Source organism: Cibotium barometz, chromosome 60 (assembly GCF_041138505.1).
Source record: "Cibotium barometz isolate CiBa-2024 chromosome 60, ASM4113850v1, whole genome shotgun sequence".
NCBI lineage: Eukaryota > Viridiplantae > Streptophyta > Polypodiopsida > Cyatheales > Cibotiaceae > Cibotium > Cibotium barometz.
Window position 1 is genome coordinate 15,565,221 of NC_141105.1, and position 14,768 is coordinate 15,579,988.

Here is a 14,768-nt window from a genome sequence, read left to right on the forward strand (position 1 = left end):
TACATCACCTAGTGATACCCATACTTTAGGTGAGAAGGAATGGATGGATGTTTTGTTGCGAGGAGTATGGGAACAGATGGAGAGACAAGGCATTGACGATCCTGTGCAATATTTTAAGGAAAGAGAGGTCGATGGTGGTACCTCTCTCTTTTGATGGATAATGAAGATTGCTCTTTGGAATGTAAAAGGTGTGTGTTCACCGTCCAAGAATTATCGCATGTGGTGTACTGTGTTTCAAGGTCAATGGGGTAGGAGCATAAACAACATTCCATGGCTAGACAAGTGTATGATTACAAGGAATTTTGTGTGTTTTATAGTGGGCACCCCACTACACAATCAGGGGTCATGATTGCAGTGAAATCTTAGTTTAAGCCATCATTGGTTATGCAGGATGTCCAGGGGCGGTTCATTGTTGTGGAAGTGGAGTTTATGAATGAAACATTATGAGTTGTGGAGCTGTATGCGCCTAATGGTGTTGCACAGTGTCGTCAGTGATGGGACGATTTATTATGTTTGTGCGACGCTAAGCCTAGCTTTGTGTTGGGCAATTTTAATGTATGTGAATTGCCAGAGCATGAAGCATGCTTCTACACCTCACTCTATTATGGATGGACCGGAGAGGCTCAGTTGGAATGTGTTTTCCAATCAAGTTTTGCAACAAGATATGTGGTCATGGCTACACCCGCATGAGAGGATTTACATATGCCTCTCAACAGTATGTGGGTACAAGAGCTCATCTGGACCGAATGTATATTTGCCAACATGATTTGTTTCTGCCAGAGATATTGTCCATGCAAGTGAAATATGATCATATTTTGTCAGATCATTTACCTTTGGTATTGGAGATGCATAGCCATTATGTGGATGCTTATAGGCCATTATTGGGAAAGACTCCTCTTAAGGTTAACCACACTTTCTTGGAGCATACTGTTTTTCATCAATTTATGTTGCAGGTGTTACAAAACTTTCGAGGCCATGTAATCTACGTTGGGATGTCAGCTTGGAAGTGTTGTATGTTCAATATTCAAAAGCTTGCTCGCCAATATGGGATTCATAATGCATCATATTTTAGGGAGAAGTTGCGGAACCTAGAATCGTTGTTGGCTGATTTGAACCAGGTGGTTCAAGAGGACAGTTCTTGCCCTGACATTGAGATAGCTATTGATTGGTTGTCCCATCAGGTTGCAGCATTGCACGAGAATCAATATGTGAGATATAACCTTATGGCTCGAATGGATGCCCTAATGGATTCTAATTGTCAGTCAAATACGTTCTTTGCTCATTTGCAGCAAAAGCATGCACGTGAGAATATTGTCAGGATGCAAGATGGACAAGGAGTATTGATTAATGATCCTACTTGTGTTCTAGATGTGTGTATGGACTTTTATCGCCATTTGTCGGGTCCGCAAGAGGTCATATCTCCTGATGCAGTTAGAGAGTCTTTGTTCCACTTGGTTCATCACTAGGTGTCAAATGTTTCTGCAAATGAATTGGAAAGAGAGATTTCTGGGACAGCCAAACAAGTGGCCTGTAATGCCAAGTGAGCTCAGTGTCTCTATCCGTAGAAAAGCCTCTTGGCATTTCCGCATACGCTTGGAGCTGAGAAGCTTTTCTATGGATCTTGACCTTTGCTCCAGTTCTGCAGAAAAGCCTCTCAGTGTTTCCGCATATGCTCAGAGCCACCACTTATCATTTCATTATATTCATTCTCTCCCTTGAAAGCTGCTATTAATAAGTTATTACTGCAAGCTGTCACCCCTACCTTCAATTGGGGCACTTAATAGTTGTGGCCAATCTTAAAGGAATTACCATTGGAAGGATTTCCACGGCCTTGAAAGTTGGGATCATCTCTTACAATAGCTTCTGGACCCCATGCAAGTTTTCCTCCAAAAACATTCCAAACACCATTTGGGCCCTGCATTGAAGTGAGTAAGTTAACTCTCAACTGTTTGTAATTGTGCCAGAAAGCTAAAGATAGGATTGTTTTATCAATTGAAATACCTTGTGTTGAGCACAACGATGGTTTAAAACGGCATCTCCCAGCACCTGTGTGATATAAAATTAAAATTATCAAGAGAAGAAAAGAAAAAAGCAAGCAGACAAAAGAGCAGGCATCAGTGTTTTACCAGCAGCTCATGGTTATGCATCTCTTCTATACAGTTCTTGAGCTCTTCTTCGCTACCATAAGCAGAATTCAAGTTGAACAAATCCCCCGGCATGTAGCCTGCCAAAATCTTGATATAGAAATTTTAAAAAAGTAATTATTAGGACAACATTTTGACTGTACATTTGAAACAGAAAGGCAGCCCTTCAGAGCACGTAAAACAAATCAGAGCTACTGTACAAGTGCCTCTGCATTATCTCACTAGAAGCAAACAATAGCCAAAATCTTGATGTAGAAGTTTTAAAAAAGTATTTATTAGGGCAATGTTTTGACTGTACAGTGGAAACAGAAAGGCAGGCCTTCAGAGCACTTAAAACAAATCAAGCTACTTAAAACATATTAGAGAACTTAAAACAATTCAGAGCTACTGTACAAGTGCCTCTGCATTATCTTACTTGAAGCCAAGCAATAGCCAAAATCTTGATGTATAAGTTTTAAAAAAGTATTTATTAGGATAGTGTTTTGACTGTACATTTGAAACAGAAAAGCAGCCCTTCAGAGCACTTAAAACGAATCAGAGCTACTGTACAAGTGCCTCTGCATTATCTCACTAGAACACAAGCAATAGCTGCAAACGGAGATGTCAGCAATTGTAGTGAAGCAAGTATGACCTTGAGGTGAGACTGATTGAGTTGGAGGAGGGAACCATACTGTGGTTATCCCACAGCTGGACAGATCTGCCGCCTTGGGTCCCAGATCGAGATACCACTTTTTCCTCCAGCTTTCCCAATTGAAACCTTGAAACTGCAATACAACAAAGGGCACAGGGCTGATTGCTGCCAACAACTCTTCCTACATAATACAATCCATCATCGCCTTGAATTTCCAATACGTTGAAAATCCCAATTTAAGACAAATAATATCTATTTTTCATAGTACTAAACATTGGTTTTATATGTATTTCATTACTCTGACATTTTCGTTTCTTTTTTTCCTTTTATGATAAATGATTATTCCAACACAATAAGAATAGCATCTCTTATACCAGTATATTCTGATGTTTATCTATGATACAGTGTTTTTCTGACATTTTTATATGCCAAGTTGATGGAAGAAAGCAAAAACCAAAATATCATCAGCAACAAAAAATGGAGAAATTCATCATGGAACATGAACGCATCATACCAAAAGATGTATAGTAAAAGAACTCGACTATGACATGAGGAAGTATAATGACAATTGGACATTCGAAATGCATAACCAAAGGGCTACTCGTGGACAAGGTGATATCATCTCCATCATTCAGTGAAGCCAAAAGTATACTAGCACTAGTCTGCATGTGCGGGAACCATCATGTCAGCAAGGGAGGTGCAAGATTGTTAGAAGAAAGGAGAAGAGGAGAGAGACGTAAGAGGACAGGATTCAAGAGGAAATGGAGAGGAAAGGAACCAAGAGGAGAAGGAAAAACGTAGGTCAGTGGGTAATTTGGGACCCAATAAGGTGAGACAGATCTCTACCTCTCTCTCTCATCTCTTAAAGTGTGAAGTGATAAAGTGGATTGCTACAGACTCAAACTCAGGATAAAGAAGGTGGTGTGAGACTTTGTGTGATAGGATTCTACATCTACACATAATTCCGCTGCATGTTACATTGGTATCAAATTCTACTTGTCCACGCATCCTAGCATGAGAGCATCCTTGGATGGTCATACTTCGCTCCCGCATGACCACCGACTTCAGTAAAATGTCTACATAGGAGAGTACACATCAGCAGGAAGACATCTCCCTCGAGGGAGACCATGCTCTTCCACCAATAGCAGATACCATAGCTCTACTCCGAGCACAAAACCAACTTCTCATGGGGCGTCTCCAACTCTTGGAGGCAACCACAGCAAAACCCACTCCACCAGCTACCCCCGACTTTATCTCCCTCTTCTTTCAGATGGAACAACAAAGATGAAAGGATGAGGCCAGATGGCGGGAAGAAAAAGTTGAAGCAGAAGCAGAAGCAAGAAAACAACAAGAAAAAGTAAACGGACGGGACTACGAGGAAGCCCAACGCAGGCGTGATGAAGACCAGTGTCAAGCTGAACTCGTAGCTCGCAAGCACCAATGAGAGCTTGATCAAGAGCGAATGTTACTCAAACACAAGTGGGAAAAGGAGGCCATGCAGCTACAATTTCAGCACACCCTCTCTTCAGTTTCCCCACCCATAGGTGCCACCAGCCAGACTCCCGTGACATCAACGATCGTCATCCGAACTCAACCAAATTTTAGTAAGTGTGATCATTTAGCTGTCAATCAATTTATTCATCAGTTTAATGCATATTTTGCTTTGGCAAAGCTAACAGATCCTCAAGATAAAGTCCACGTAGCAGCTCCCCACCTTACGGGTTAGGCAGTCACTTGGTGGCAGCATTGGTCTAGTTTATATACAAACCAACCCACAGGTGTCATAGCTTTTCGCTGGGATACCTTTGTTCATGACCTAAAGACCAGATTTCTCCCTCCCCAATATTTGACCAACTTGGAAGATGAGTTCTATGGACTCAAACAGAACATGTCACCCGTGCTTCAGTTTTCCATGAAGGTTATCTGAGAAGGCCAAGATGGATCAATTCATTCGTGGATTAGATCCTAACATCCAGTTCACAATTCATAACTTTGAACCCAGCACATATGACCAGGATTTGACTCTAATTCAAAATGAAGAAATGAAGATGAGCGGAGGCAAGCCCAAGCAACCGCAATCTAGTACCAAACCCCAACCGCAGCAATCTGCTTCGTAGCCGAGGAAACGTAATTCGTCTTCTAAAGATGCTAAGAAGGATGGCATCTCTAGCTCTAGTTCAAGGAGTAAGAAGGATACCCAATCCAAACCTAAGAAAACTCCTGAGGAAAAGGCTAAAGCAGGCATCACTAGAGGCTATCTTCCTCTAGACGAGCAAAGAAAGTATCAGTCATAAAATAGATGTTTTTTTTGTCATACCATTAGGCATGGTAAGAAGGATTGTCAAAAATGGCAAACGGAGCATGCCTCCAAGCCACCACCTTCCACAGTTGCCACAGCGTCCCCTGCTCCTCCAGCCCTACCTACTACCACCGTCCGAGGGTGGACCGCAGCACACGGCATGCCCGGCAAGCTTGGATACGGTTTCCCGATTGGAAACCCATGGATCACAGACGGTATCTCCCCATGGCCTTTCGCCTTTGGAAGCGTCCTTCCCTCTCAATGCCCAGGCATCCATCCAATGCATTCTTTTTGATGCAGTAGGAATTGAACCTACCAAACACCGTACAAAATCTTAATGAGTGTTCGATTTGCGATCACGCAACACTCAACCTGTGACTGCGTCTTCATCGATGAACTGAAAACGCCTTAAGCCTGAGGACTCAATCGGTGAACCTCAGGATTCATTCTTGCCCAAGCCAAGACATTACACCTCTAACAACCTTGCCTGTAAGATTTGTCAAAAAGTCAAGGTTCCACATACGAAAAAGGCTGGTTTACTTCAACCTTTGTTTATCCCTGATGGACCTTTCATCGACATTTCTATGGACTTTGTAGGGCCTCTACCAGCATCCACTGGAACTCGCAACACTCGGTGTTTTACGATTGTGAATTGCTTTAATAAGTTCTGCATGCTCATCCCATGCAAGCATACGGTCACAGCTGAGGACGTAGCCTACCGCTTTCTCAAACATTGGTACCCCATTTGTGCTTTGCCTAGCACCATTACATCAGACAAGGATTCCAAGTTCACCTCGCATTTTTGGAGGACATTATTTCAAGAACTTTGGAACCAAGTTACAGTTGTCTAGTGCATTCCATCCACGGACAGACACCCAGACATAAATCATAATTGGTTTACCTTTGATGTTCTCAAGTCATACTGTCATGACCAGCAGTCCAAATGGGAACATTTTCTTCCATTGGTCCAAGACATCTTAAACAATACTCATTCATCTAGTGTCGGACGTACTCCATATGAGGCAGCCTTTAGTCTCCGTTTCTCTTCTCTTTGTCTCCATCTCTAGAGACTAACAAAACGACAGAAGTATTCTCCGAAATCATTGAGTCAGTTAAAGACCGCTTGACCAAAGCCCAAGAAGCTTATAGCAGACATGCAAATAAATCTAGACGAGATGTCCACTTCAAGGAAGGTGTCAACTCCCCATAGGATCTCCTCGTGGAACGCTCCTGGTACAAGACTCAAAACCTGCAAACAAACCAAACAAACAAGATGGGGTGCAGGCCTGACTCACCTCCCAACCTCGACAGCCATGGGCAAGCCCTGGTTGTCCCCACCGAGCCACGAGCTGAGCTAACTAGATGGACGTACCAACCAAACTCTAACTCGTGACGTTGCCACGAAGCTACCCTTGCGGGTCTCAAGAGACTACTGCCGGCCTCGGCTGCATGAAGCAGGTACACGTCTGCACTAGATCCAGGCTCCTGACCATAGAGCTCTCACAAAGTCACGCGAGACTCTATATGACTAATGACTAACCTTGGCCACCCTTTTATAGGTTCTTGGCCGGTCATCAGGCGTCCACACTTAGGTGCCCGTCCGTCCATACTTGAGTGCCCACCCGTTAGTCTATCCCTAACTCAGCTCGTCAATCAGCCTACCTAGCTCCAAGCTTCCCCAAACCTCGAAGCTAGTCTTGTGTGCGTGTAGCACATGGTAGATACACATTGTGCACATGACATACTCCCCTTCCTCTAAGAGCTCACTCCTGAGCTCACTAAAAAGCCAGGGTAATCTCTCTAAAGAGTAGTCATGTCTCCCATGTAGCGTCGTTCTCAACACGATCCTTCCACTTGATCTTGTATTCCGTGATAAGCGTATTACGCAATCTTCTTTCACGAAATCCAAGAATCTTTTCAGGTTCGTGTGGAATAAATGTCATGTCCTCGACATCTATGATTTCTTGAGGAGTAACTAACTGGTCTCTTCCACCCAGTACTTCCTTACGTCTACTGACATGAAATACAGGATGAACTTTCACATGAGAAGGCAAATCCAATTCATATGCGACTGAACCAATCCGTCGTGTAATACGAAATGGTCCACAATATCTAGGGGATAATTTCGGACATCGACCTGTCCGTAAAGTCTCGGAATCTTTCGGAACTCGCAAATACACCATCGTTCCTTTAGAGAACTCTCTGGGTGAACGATGTCTATTAGAATAAAATCTGTCTCGGTCTTGAGCACTCTAATAGATTCCTTCGCAACTTGTAACATTTCTTGCATATCTTGCAAAAAATTACGTGTTGCATCATGCTAAAGTCCTGAGAATCCCACTGTAACAAGTGATCTAGGTTGAAAACCATACATAAGCATGAAAGGACTAAAACCTGTACTCGTATGCTTAGTACTGTTATATGCAAATTCTAACATAGAAAGATAATCCTCCCATGAACTCTGTCTTTTGGATACATATGCTGGAAGCATATCCTCCAAAATCAAATTCACTCTTTCAGTCTGGCCATCAGATTGAGGATGATCTGAGGAACTCAAATTCAAAGTTGTTTCCAACTTCTCAAAAACAAGTTTCCAAAAATCACTCATAAACTTAGAGTCCCTATCACTGACTATGTCCTGCGGTAACCCATACAGTCTAAACAATTGCTCGATAAACTACCTTGCTAATTGCGTAGTTGTAATGATCTTCCGAGTTGGTAAAAATCTAGTCATTTTTGTCAAGCGATCTACCACAACCCAAATAGAATCGTGGCCTTGATGTGTTCTTGGCAATCCGGTAATAAAGTCCATGGAAATACTTTCCCATTTATTACCTGGGATTACAAAGGATGCAACAACCCAGCCTGTCTAAAGCGTTCAGCTTTATTTGCTTGACAAACTTGACACTTGAGAACATAATCTTCTACATACCCTTTCATCTTTGGCCAATAAAAAGTGTGTTTCACTAACGATAATGTCCTGTGTACCCCAGGGTGTCCAGCAGAAGGGGCGTCGTGACACTCCTTAAGAATCTTGGACCTAATGTCCGGGATCTGTGGTACACAAATTTTGTCATTACGGAATAGTAAACCATTCCGAATCATCCACTGGCCTCCTGCAGCCTAAATGGTAGACTGCTCAGTCATTGAGTCTTGGTCAATCAATGAGCTCCCGTCCTGGATCTTCTGCCCCAAAATGGACCAAAATAACTATCAATCCTGCAAAGCCCTCTCAATGACTGAAATAAGTTAGTAGAAATCTCGGTGAACGACAAAGTATTCACCTCTCTAATTCGACTAAGCGCATCTGCAACACTATTCATGGACCCTTTTCTATAACGAATCTCAAAATCAAAATCTTGCATTAATTCAGTCCATCGAGCTTTCCTTCCTCTCAAATCATCTGCATCACACACATACTTGATTGACTGATGATCAGTCAATACCACAAACTTGGAGCCATATAAATAATATCTCCAAACCTTGAGAGCGTGAATCACAGCATAAAGCTCCTTCTCAAGGGTTGGCCAACGAGATTGAGTATCGTCTAGCTTTTTACTTTCAAAAGCAACAGGTCTACCATCTTGAAATAGAGCAGCCCTGATGACATAGTCACTGGCATCAGTTTCAAGAACATAAGGCCGACTAGGATCGGGTAATGCTAAGATAGGTGCTTCCTTGACTTTATCTTTCAAAAGTCTAAAGGCCATATCCAGATCATTATTCCAAGTGATAGGCTGATTTGACTTACGTCCACGACCTTTCAACAAGTCGGTCATCGGTAGTGTGAGCTGAGAGTACTCTCACACAGATTTCCGAAGAAAACAACAAAACTAAGAAAAGAACAAAGTTGTTTCACTGTTCGCGGTATAGGCCAGTCCAGAACCTTCTGAACTCACTCATAGTCAATGCTCAATCCATCTCTAGTGATCTTGTGTCCCAAGTAAATGATGTATGTCATGAAAAACTCACATTTACTTAATTTAGCATATAGTCGATTCTGTCTTTAAATAGTTAAGACAATCGTGAGGTGTCTAACGTGATCCTCAAGAGTACGACTATATATCAAAATATCATCCAGGAACACAACCACAAATTTTTCCAAATGTTCACGAAAAAGATCGTTCATCATTTGCTGGAAAGTGACTGGAGCATTGATTAACCCAAAAGATAATATGAGAAACTTGTAATGGCCATACCTAGTCCGAAAGACGGTTCTTTCGACATGTCTTTCATGAATACTTATCTCGTGATAGCCAGTACGTAAATCTATCTTCGTGAAATATTTCGCTCCTGCTAACCGGTCAATCACATCATTTGATCTAGGGAGAGGATAACGGTTCTTAATTGTCAGCTTGTTCAATCTCTTGTAATCTATACACATTCTCCAGGTGTTGTCCTTCTTTCTCCTAAGCAACACAGGTGCACCCCAAGGTGATTTACTTGGACGGATCTGGCCCATCCTCAAATAATCTTCGAGTTGTTTCCTCAGCTTGGCTCATCCTGTAAGGTGGAATACTAACAGGGTGAGCACCAGGGACCAGGTCAATACGATGATCTACTGCCCTTTCAAGTGGTAAGCCTGATGGCAGTTCCTTAGGAAATATATCTTGAAACAAATCAAGTATCTTCTGTAATTCTTTGCTTTCAAAAAAACTTAATTCATTGACATCCATAGAAGGTATGAGAAATGAAAGTGGAATCAATACACAAAGGAAAGCAGTATACAAAGAGATACTATATTGGGTGTTCCTATGTTCAAAAGAAAAAATATGACTAGACCAATCTATCTGGACTTGAAGAGTCTTAAACCACTCAATCCCTAATAACAAGTCTACATGTTCTAGGTGCATAATATAGCATTCCAGAGTATCTTTGTAGTCCTGAATCCGGATTGGTAGCATCTCCACCTTTCGATTCCATACTTGCCAACCCACAGGTAGGTGTACCTCATAGGTATGATCGCTGGGTGACGTATCAAGACCCAATTTCTGCACACGTTTGTAGTTAACAAAGTTGTGTGAGCTGCCAGGATCTAGAAGAAAGTGGATTCTATGGCCATTCACTTCTCCATAAACTCGGAGGAGATCATGCAAGCCAAAAACTTAAGAGTTGGACAGACAATCAGAACATGTACTAGGGCGAGAAAGTACAGTAACTGACATACCTGTCAAAGACAACTGATTAGTTGCCTTTGGCTTGGGTCCGGCGTTGGTCTTTGCACCCTTTTGCTTCGGGCACTCATTACGCATGTGTCCTTTTTCTTCACAGATGAAACAACGTCCCTCCTTCTTGAGCTTCAAAGCTTTAAGGAGACGTTTCTTTTTCACTGGTGTCGAAGTTGAATTCTTTGAAGGTTGGTCCGAAGACTTTCCTTCAGTCGTGCTAGCCATTGGTGCGGAGAACTTCCTTTTGTGCTTGTTCCCCTGCTCGGTAACGGGTTTAGACTTGGAAGAGACAATTGTATCATCATAGATACAAGCGGAATGAATGCTCGCGTCCAAGGTTTTGCATTTGTTATTTTTAACCTGTAAACGGTATGAGTCAGGTAAACCGGCTACGAAGAACCCCAAAAGAGTTGTGGGATCCATCTTTGTAGCTTTCATCTGCAAGTCCCTAAATTTCTGGAGATATACCTCATAAGTGAGGTTCTGCGAGGTCATGGTCAAAGTAGTAAACCAGGCAACAACATGCACTCTGCACTTAGTGCATGGTGACAAGATGGCTCATCATCAAAAGTGCAACAATTGTACAGTATTAGAACCTAGTAGGATGATATTTGTCGTACGTCGTGACCCCATTGTACATCCTCAGTCCAGGATAAGTCAGGCACGAGCTAGGTAGGTCATTCCTCAGCCTTAGCGGGTCAGTCAGTCAGTCAAGTCCCTTAACCCACTTGGAGAGAATCATTCATGCATGTAGAGTCAGTAGAAGCCTTAGGGTTTGCATCAGAAAGCACTCTGCATCCTGCACAATATGCATTCATATGCCTGTGCATCATTTAGAACATCCCAGAAGCCTTAGGGAATTTACTAGGATTTATCTGGTATTTTTTTCATATTTTATAGTATTTATTTAGCCTTATTTATCATTTATAAATATAAACTTTATTAAATGACCAGCCAACTTGACCAGCCTCTAGTTAGTATAAATAGGCTTGCATAGGGCTTAGTTTATCATTCAATCTTCAGTGTGCTAAGAGCTTTCCTCCTCAGCCCTAGGAGTTCCCTTGCCTTCAGCACTAGACTAGTCTCATCCAGCCCTTGGAGTGCTTGAGGTTGCTTCAGCCAGCCTTGTTCATCCAACACCTGTAGTTCAGCAGTCCCTACAGCCCTAGGCACCTGCAACCAGCATCAGTTCAGTCCCTGTACCGGCATACAGCCTGCGTTTTCTGCATGTGAACCAACCGTACAGTCATCTGCGTTTACAGTTCAGTTCAGCAGCCGTATAGTCACCTGCGTTTCTGTCCAGCAGCAGCACACCTGCGTTTCTGTCCAGCATCATCCCTACAGGTCTGCGTTTCAGTCTACAGCAGTTCTCAGTCCTGAAACATCAGTTTACATCAGTATCCAGCCTTCTGTGCATCATCCATACATACAATAGTCATCTGGTGAAGGTAACACATCATTCATAAGCATTTTCAGCATTCTAACATAGCTTAGAACAGTCCACCATCTCCTTTTCTCAGCCTCACGTGTGCAGCCCTTCCTCATGTCCTTGGGAAGAGTGCATAGGCTCGAGATCAGGTCATCGAGGTATTTCTACAGCCGTGTACAGTTCAGCCAATCTCCGATCCTCCGAGATCTTGCGTTTGGCTTATCTACAGTCCACAGTCATTCTCTCTAAAGAAATAAAGCAAATACTATCTCGTTATCAGGATAAGGGGCCCTTCAGTGGGTAATTCGGGACCCAATCTGGTGTACAGTTCTCATATCTCTCTCTCTGCTGGTCTTTCTACTAAGAACATCTGCTACTGGGTTATGCTGACCAGGGATGTACTTAATCATTCCTCCAACTTGTTGGAAGAGCTGACCCTGTCTAGTGTGCTGAGCACTCCACTGGGCACTTGGCATCATCGGGAGCCACTTAAGTGCTTGGTGGTCTGTGGTGACTATGAAAATGTGTCCATAAGGAACATGTTTCAAATGTTTGAGAATTGACTGCTGTTCTAGCTTGCCCTTGAATGTCTTGGAAAGACAAGAGGGAAACTTGCTAGGAGGTTTTGCTAACTGTGGGATACTGGGTAGGAGATCATGCTTAAAAATGTCTGAATGAGAAAGGAGATCTGCTATAACTGAGGGACTGAAGATGATGACACAACGGTTATTGATGAGATAGAAGCTGTCTGAGCATAAATTAATGTTCCTTCTGGTCCCTTGCACATAGCTCGTCGGGCCTGGAGATGAGAAATCATAGGAACGCCAAGAATGCTCCTATCCCCCCGAATCATGACAAGCTCAGGAAAACCTTTAGAGACAATAAAAGTGTCCTGCCCCCATTTGGGAATAGGTTCTTACTGACGAAACCACTGGATTCCTAAGATCATGTCACATCCCAAAAGAGGAGAGACAATGAATTCTCGCTGGAAGGAGGCCTTTTGAACTTGAAAAGAAAACTGCTGTGCCTTCTGAGAGATGTGGGTGCGGAGACTAGGTGTAAACCCATCTACCTCCAAATGATAGGGCACTAAGGTACAGCTCATGTTGGTAGCCAACTCGGGAGAGATGGCGTCCTTAGAACTGCCCATGTCAAAAAGGATTATGAACTGTCGGCCCTTGGCAGAGCCATAAGCTCGGATCAGGCTTTTCTGTGTGGTTGTTGCCTCACCCTCCTGCTTAGCATCAAGTACCACGGATGGCATGGAATGCATAGAAGGTAAGATCTGAACCGGATTGGTGGTAGTAGGCAGGTCTGGAGGAGCGGGGGATACTGCGGCAACTGTGGAAGAAGGCTCTTTGGAGGCTTGCTCCGCTTGTCTTTTTGGACAATCCTTCTTACCATGCCCAATGGTATGACAGAAAAAACATCTGTTTTCTAACTGATACTGTCTTTGCTCCTCTGGAGGAAGATAGCCTCCAGTGATGCTTGCTTGAGCCTTTTCCTCAGGGGTCTTCTTAGGCTTGGATTCCTTATCCCCTGAACTAGAGCTAGGACTGTTGTCTGTCTTAGTGTCTTTAGAAGACGAATTACCCTTCCCTATCTGTGCAGCTGATTGCTGCTGCTGGGTTTTGGTACTGGACTGAGATGACTGCTTGGGCTTGCCCCCGTTAAGCTTCATTTCTTCATTCTGAGCGAGAGTCAGAGCCCGGTCATATGTACTTGGTTCAAAGTTACGAACTGTGAACCGAATGTTAGAGTCCAATCCATGAATGAATTGCTCCATGTTGGCCTGCTCAGATAACCCTTACTGCTGTGCTAAAGTAATAACCTTACCGGAAAACTGAAGCACTGGGGATCCGTTCTGTTTGAGTCCATAGAACTCCTCTTTCAGACCGGTCATGTACTAGGGCGGGAGAAATCTAGTCTTCGGGTCATGGACAAAGATGTCCCAGACAAAGGCTGTGACACCTGTGGCCTGGTCTGTATGAATACTAGACCAATGCTGCCACCAAGTGACTGCCTCACCAGTGAGATGGGGAGCCGCTAAGTGGACTTTGTCTTGAGGGTCTGTGATCCTAGCTAATGGAAAATGAGCATTAAACTGATGAATAAATTGATTAACTGATGAATGATCACACTTACCATCATACTTACTGAAGTTTGGTTGACTGCGAATGATGGTGGTTGATGCTGCTGCGGACTGCTGGCTGGTGACACCTATGACTGGGGAGACTGAGGAGAGCTACTGATACCTCAAGTGTATGGCCTCCTTTTCCCGTTGGTGCTCGAGTAACATACGTTCTCGATCAAGCTCACATTGGTGTTCCCGAGCGGCGAGTTCAGCCTGACGCCGGTCTTCGTCGATCCTGCGTTGGGCTTCTGCTTTTTCTCTTTTCCTTCAGGCCTCATCCTCTCTCCTTTGTTGTTCCATCTGAAAGAAGAGGGAGATGTAGTCGGGTGCTGCTGGAGGTGTAGAAGGACGTGCTGCTGCTGCCTCCAAGAGTTGGAGACACTCCATGAGCAGCTGGTTCTGAGCTCTAAGAAGAGCTATGGTGTCTGCTGTAGGCGGAAGAACATGGTCTCCTTCGGGGGAGACGTCTTCCGGCTGATGAGTACTCTCTTCTATAGACATGATGCTGAAGTCGGTGTTCGTGCCGGAACGCAATCTAACCATCCAAGGATGCCCCCACGCTAGGATACAGTGTGTGTGGACAATCTGAATCTGATACCAATGTGATATGCAGCAGGAGTCTTTTTATTGGAAGATCCTGTCACACAAATGCTCACACCGTCTTCCGTATCCTGAGTTTCGTGAGTTTAGCAATCCACTTTAATACTTCAAACTTTAAAGAGATATGAGAGAGAGATATGAGAACTGTACACCAGATTGGGTCCCGAATTACCCACTGAAGGGCCCCCTATCCCGATAACGAGATAGTATTTGCTTTATTTCTTTAGAGAGAATGATTGTGGACTGTAGATAAGCCAAACGCAAGATCTCGGAGGATCGGAGATTGGCTGAACTGTACACGGCTGTAGAAACACCTCGATGACCTGATCTCGAGCCTATGCACTCTTCCCAAGGGCATGAGGA

General features: G+C 43.5%; 1 protein-coding gene across 2 annotated transcripts in view; it reads right to left on the bottom strand.

Annotated features, from left to right (window-relative positions):
* LOC147605036 (uncharacterized) overlaps nucleotides 1–14,768 on the bottom strand; it is a 45,447-nt gene that overhangs the window by 21,530 nt on the left and 9,149 nt on the right. For both annotated transcript variants that reach the window (XM_086794216.1, XM_086794217.1), the window contains exons 6-9: nucleotides 2,776–2,908; nucleotides 2,127–2,224; nucleotides 2,002–2,046; nucleotides 1,810–1,915 (exon numbers count right to left, since the gene is read on the bottom strand). In XM_086794216.1, the coding sequence (XP_086650342.1) occupies nucleotides 1,810–1,915; nucleotides 2,002–2,046; nucleotides 2,127–2,224; nucleotides 2,776–2,908 (382 nt within the window). The remainder of the gene's footprint in view (nucleotides 1–1,809; nucleotides 1,916–2,001; nucleotides 2,047–2,126; nucleotides 2,225–2,775; nucleotides 2,909–14,768) is intronic.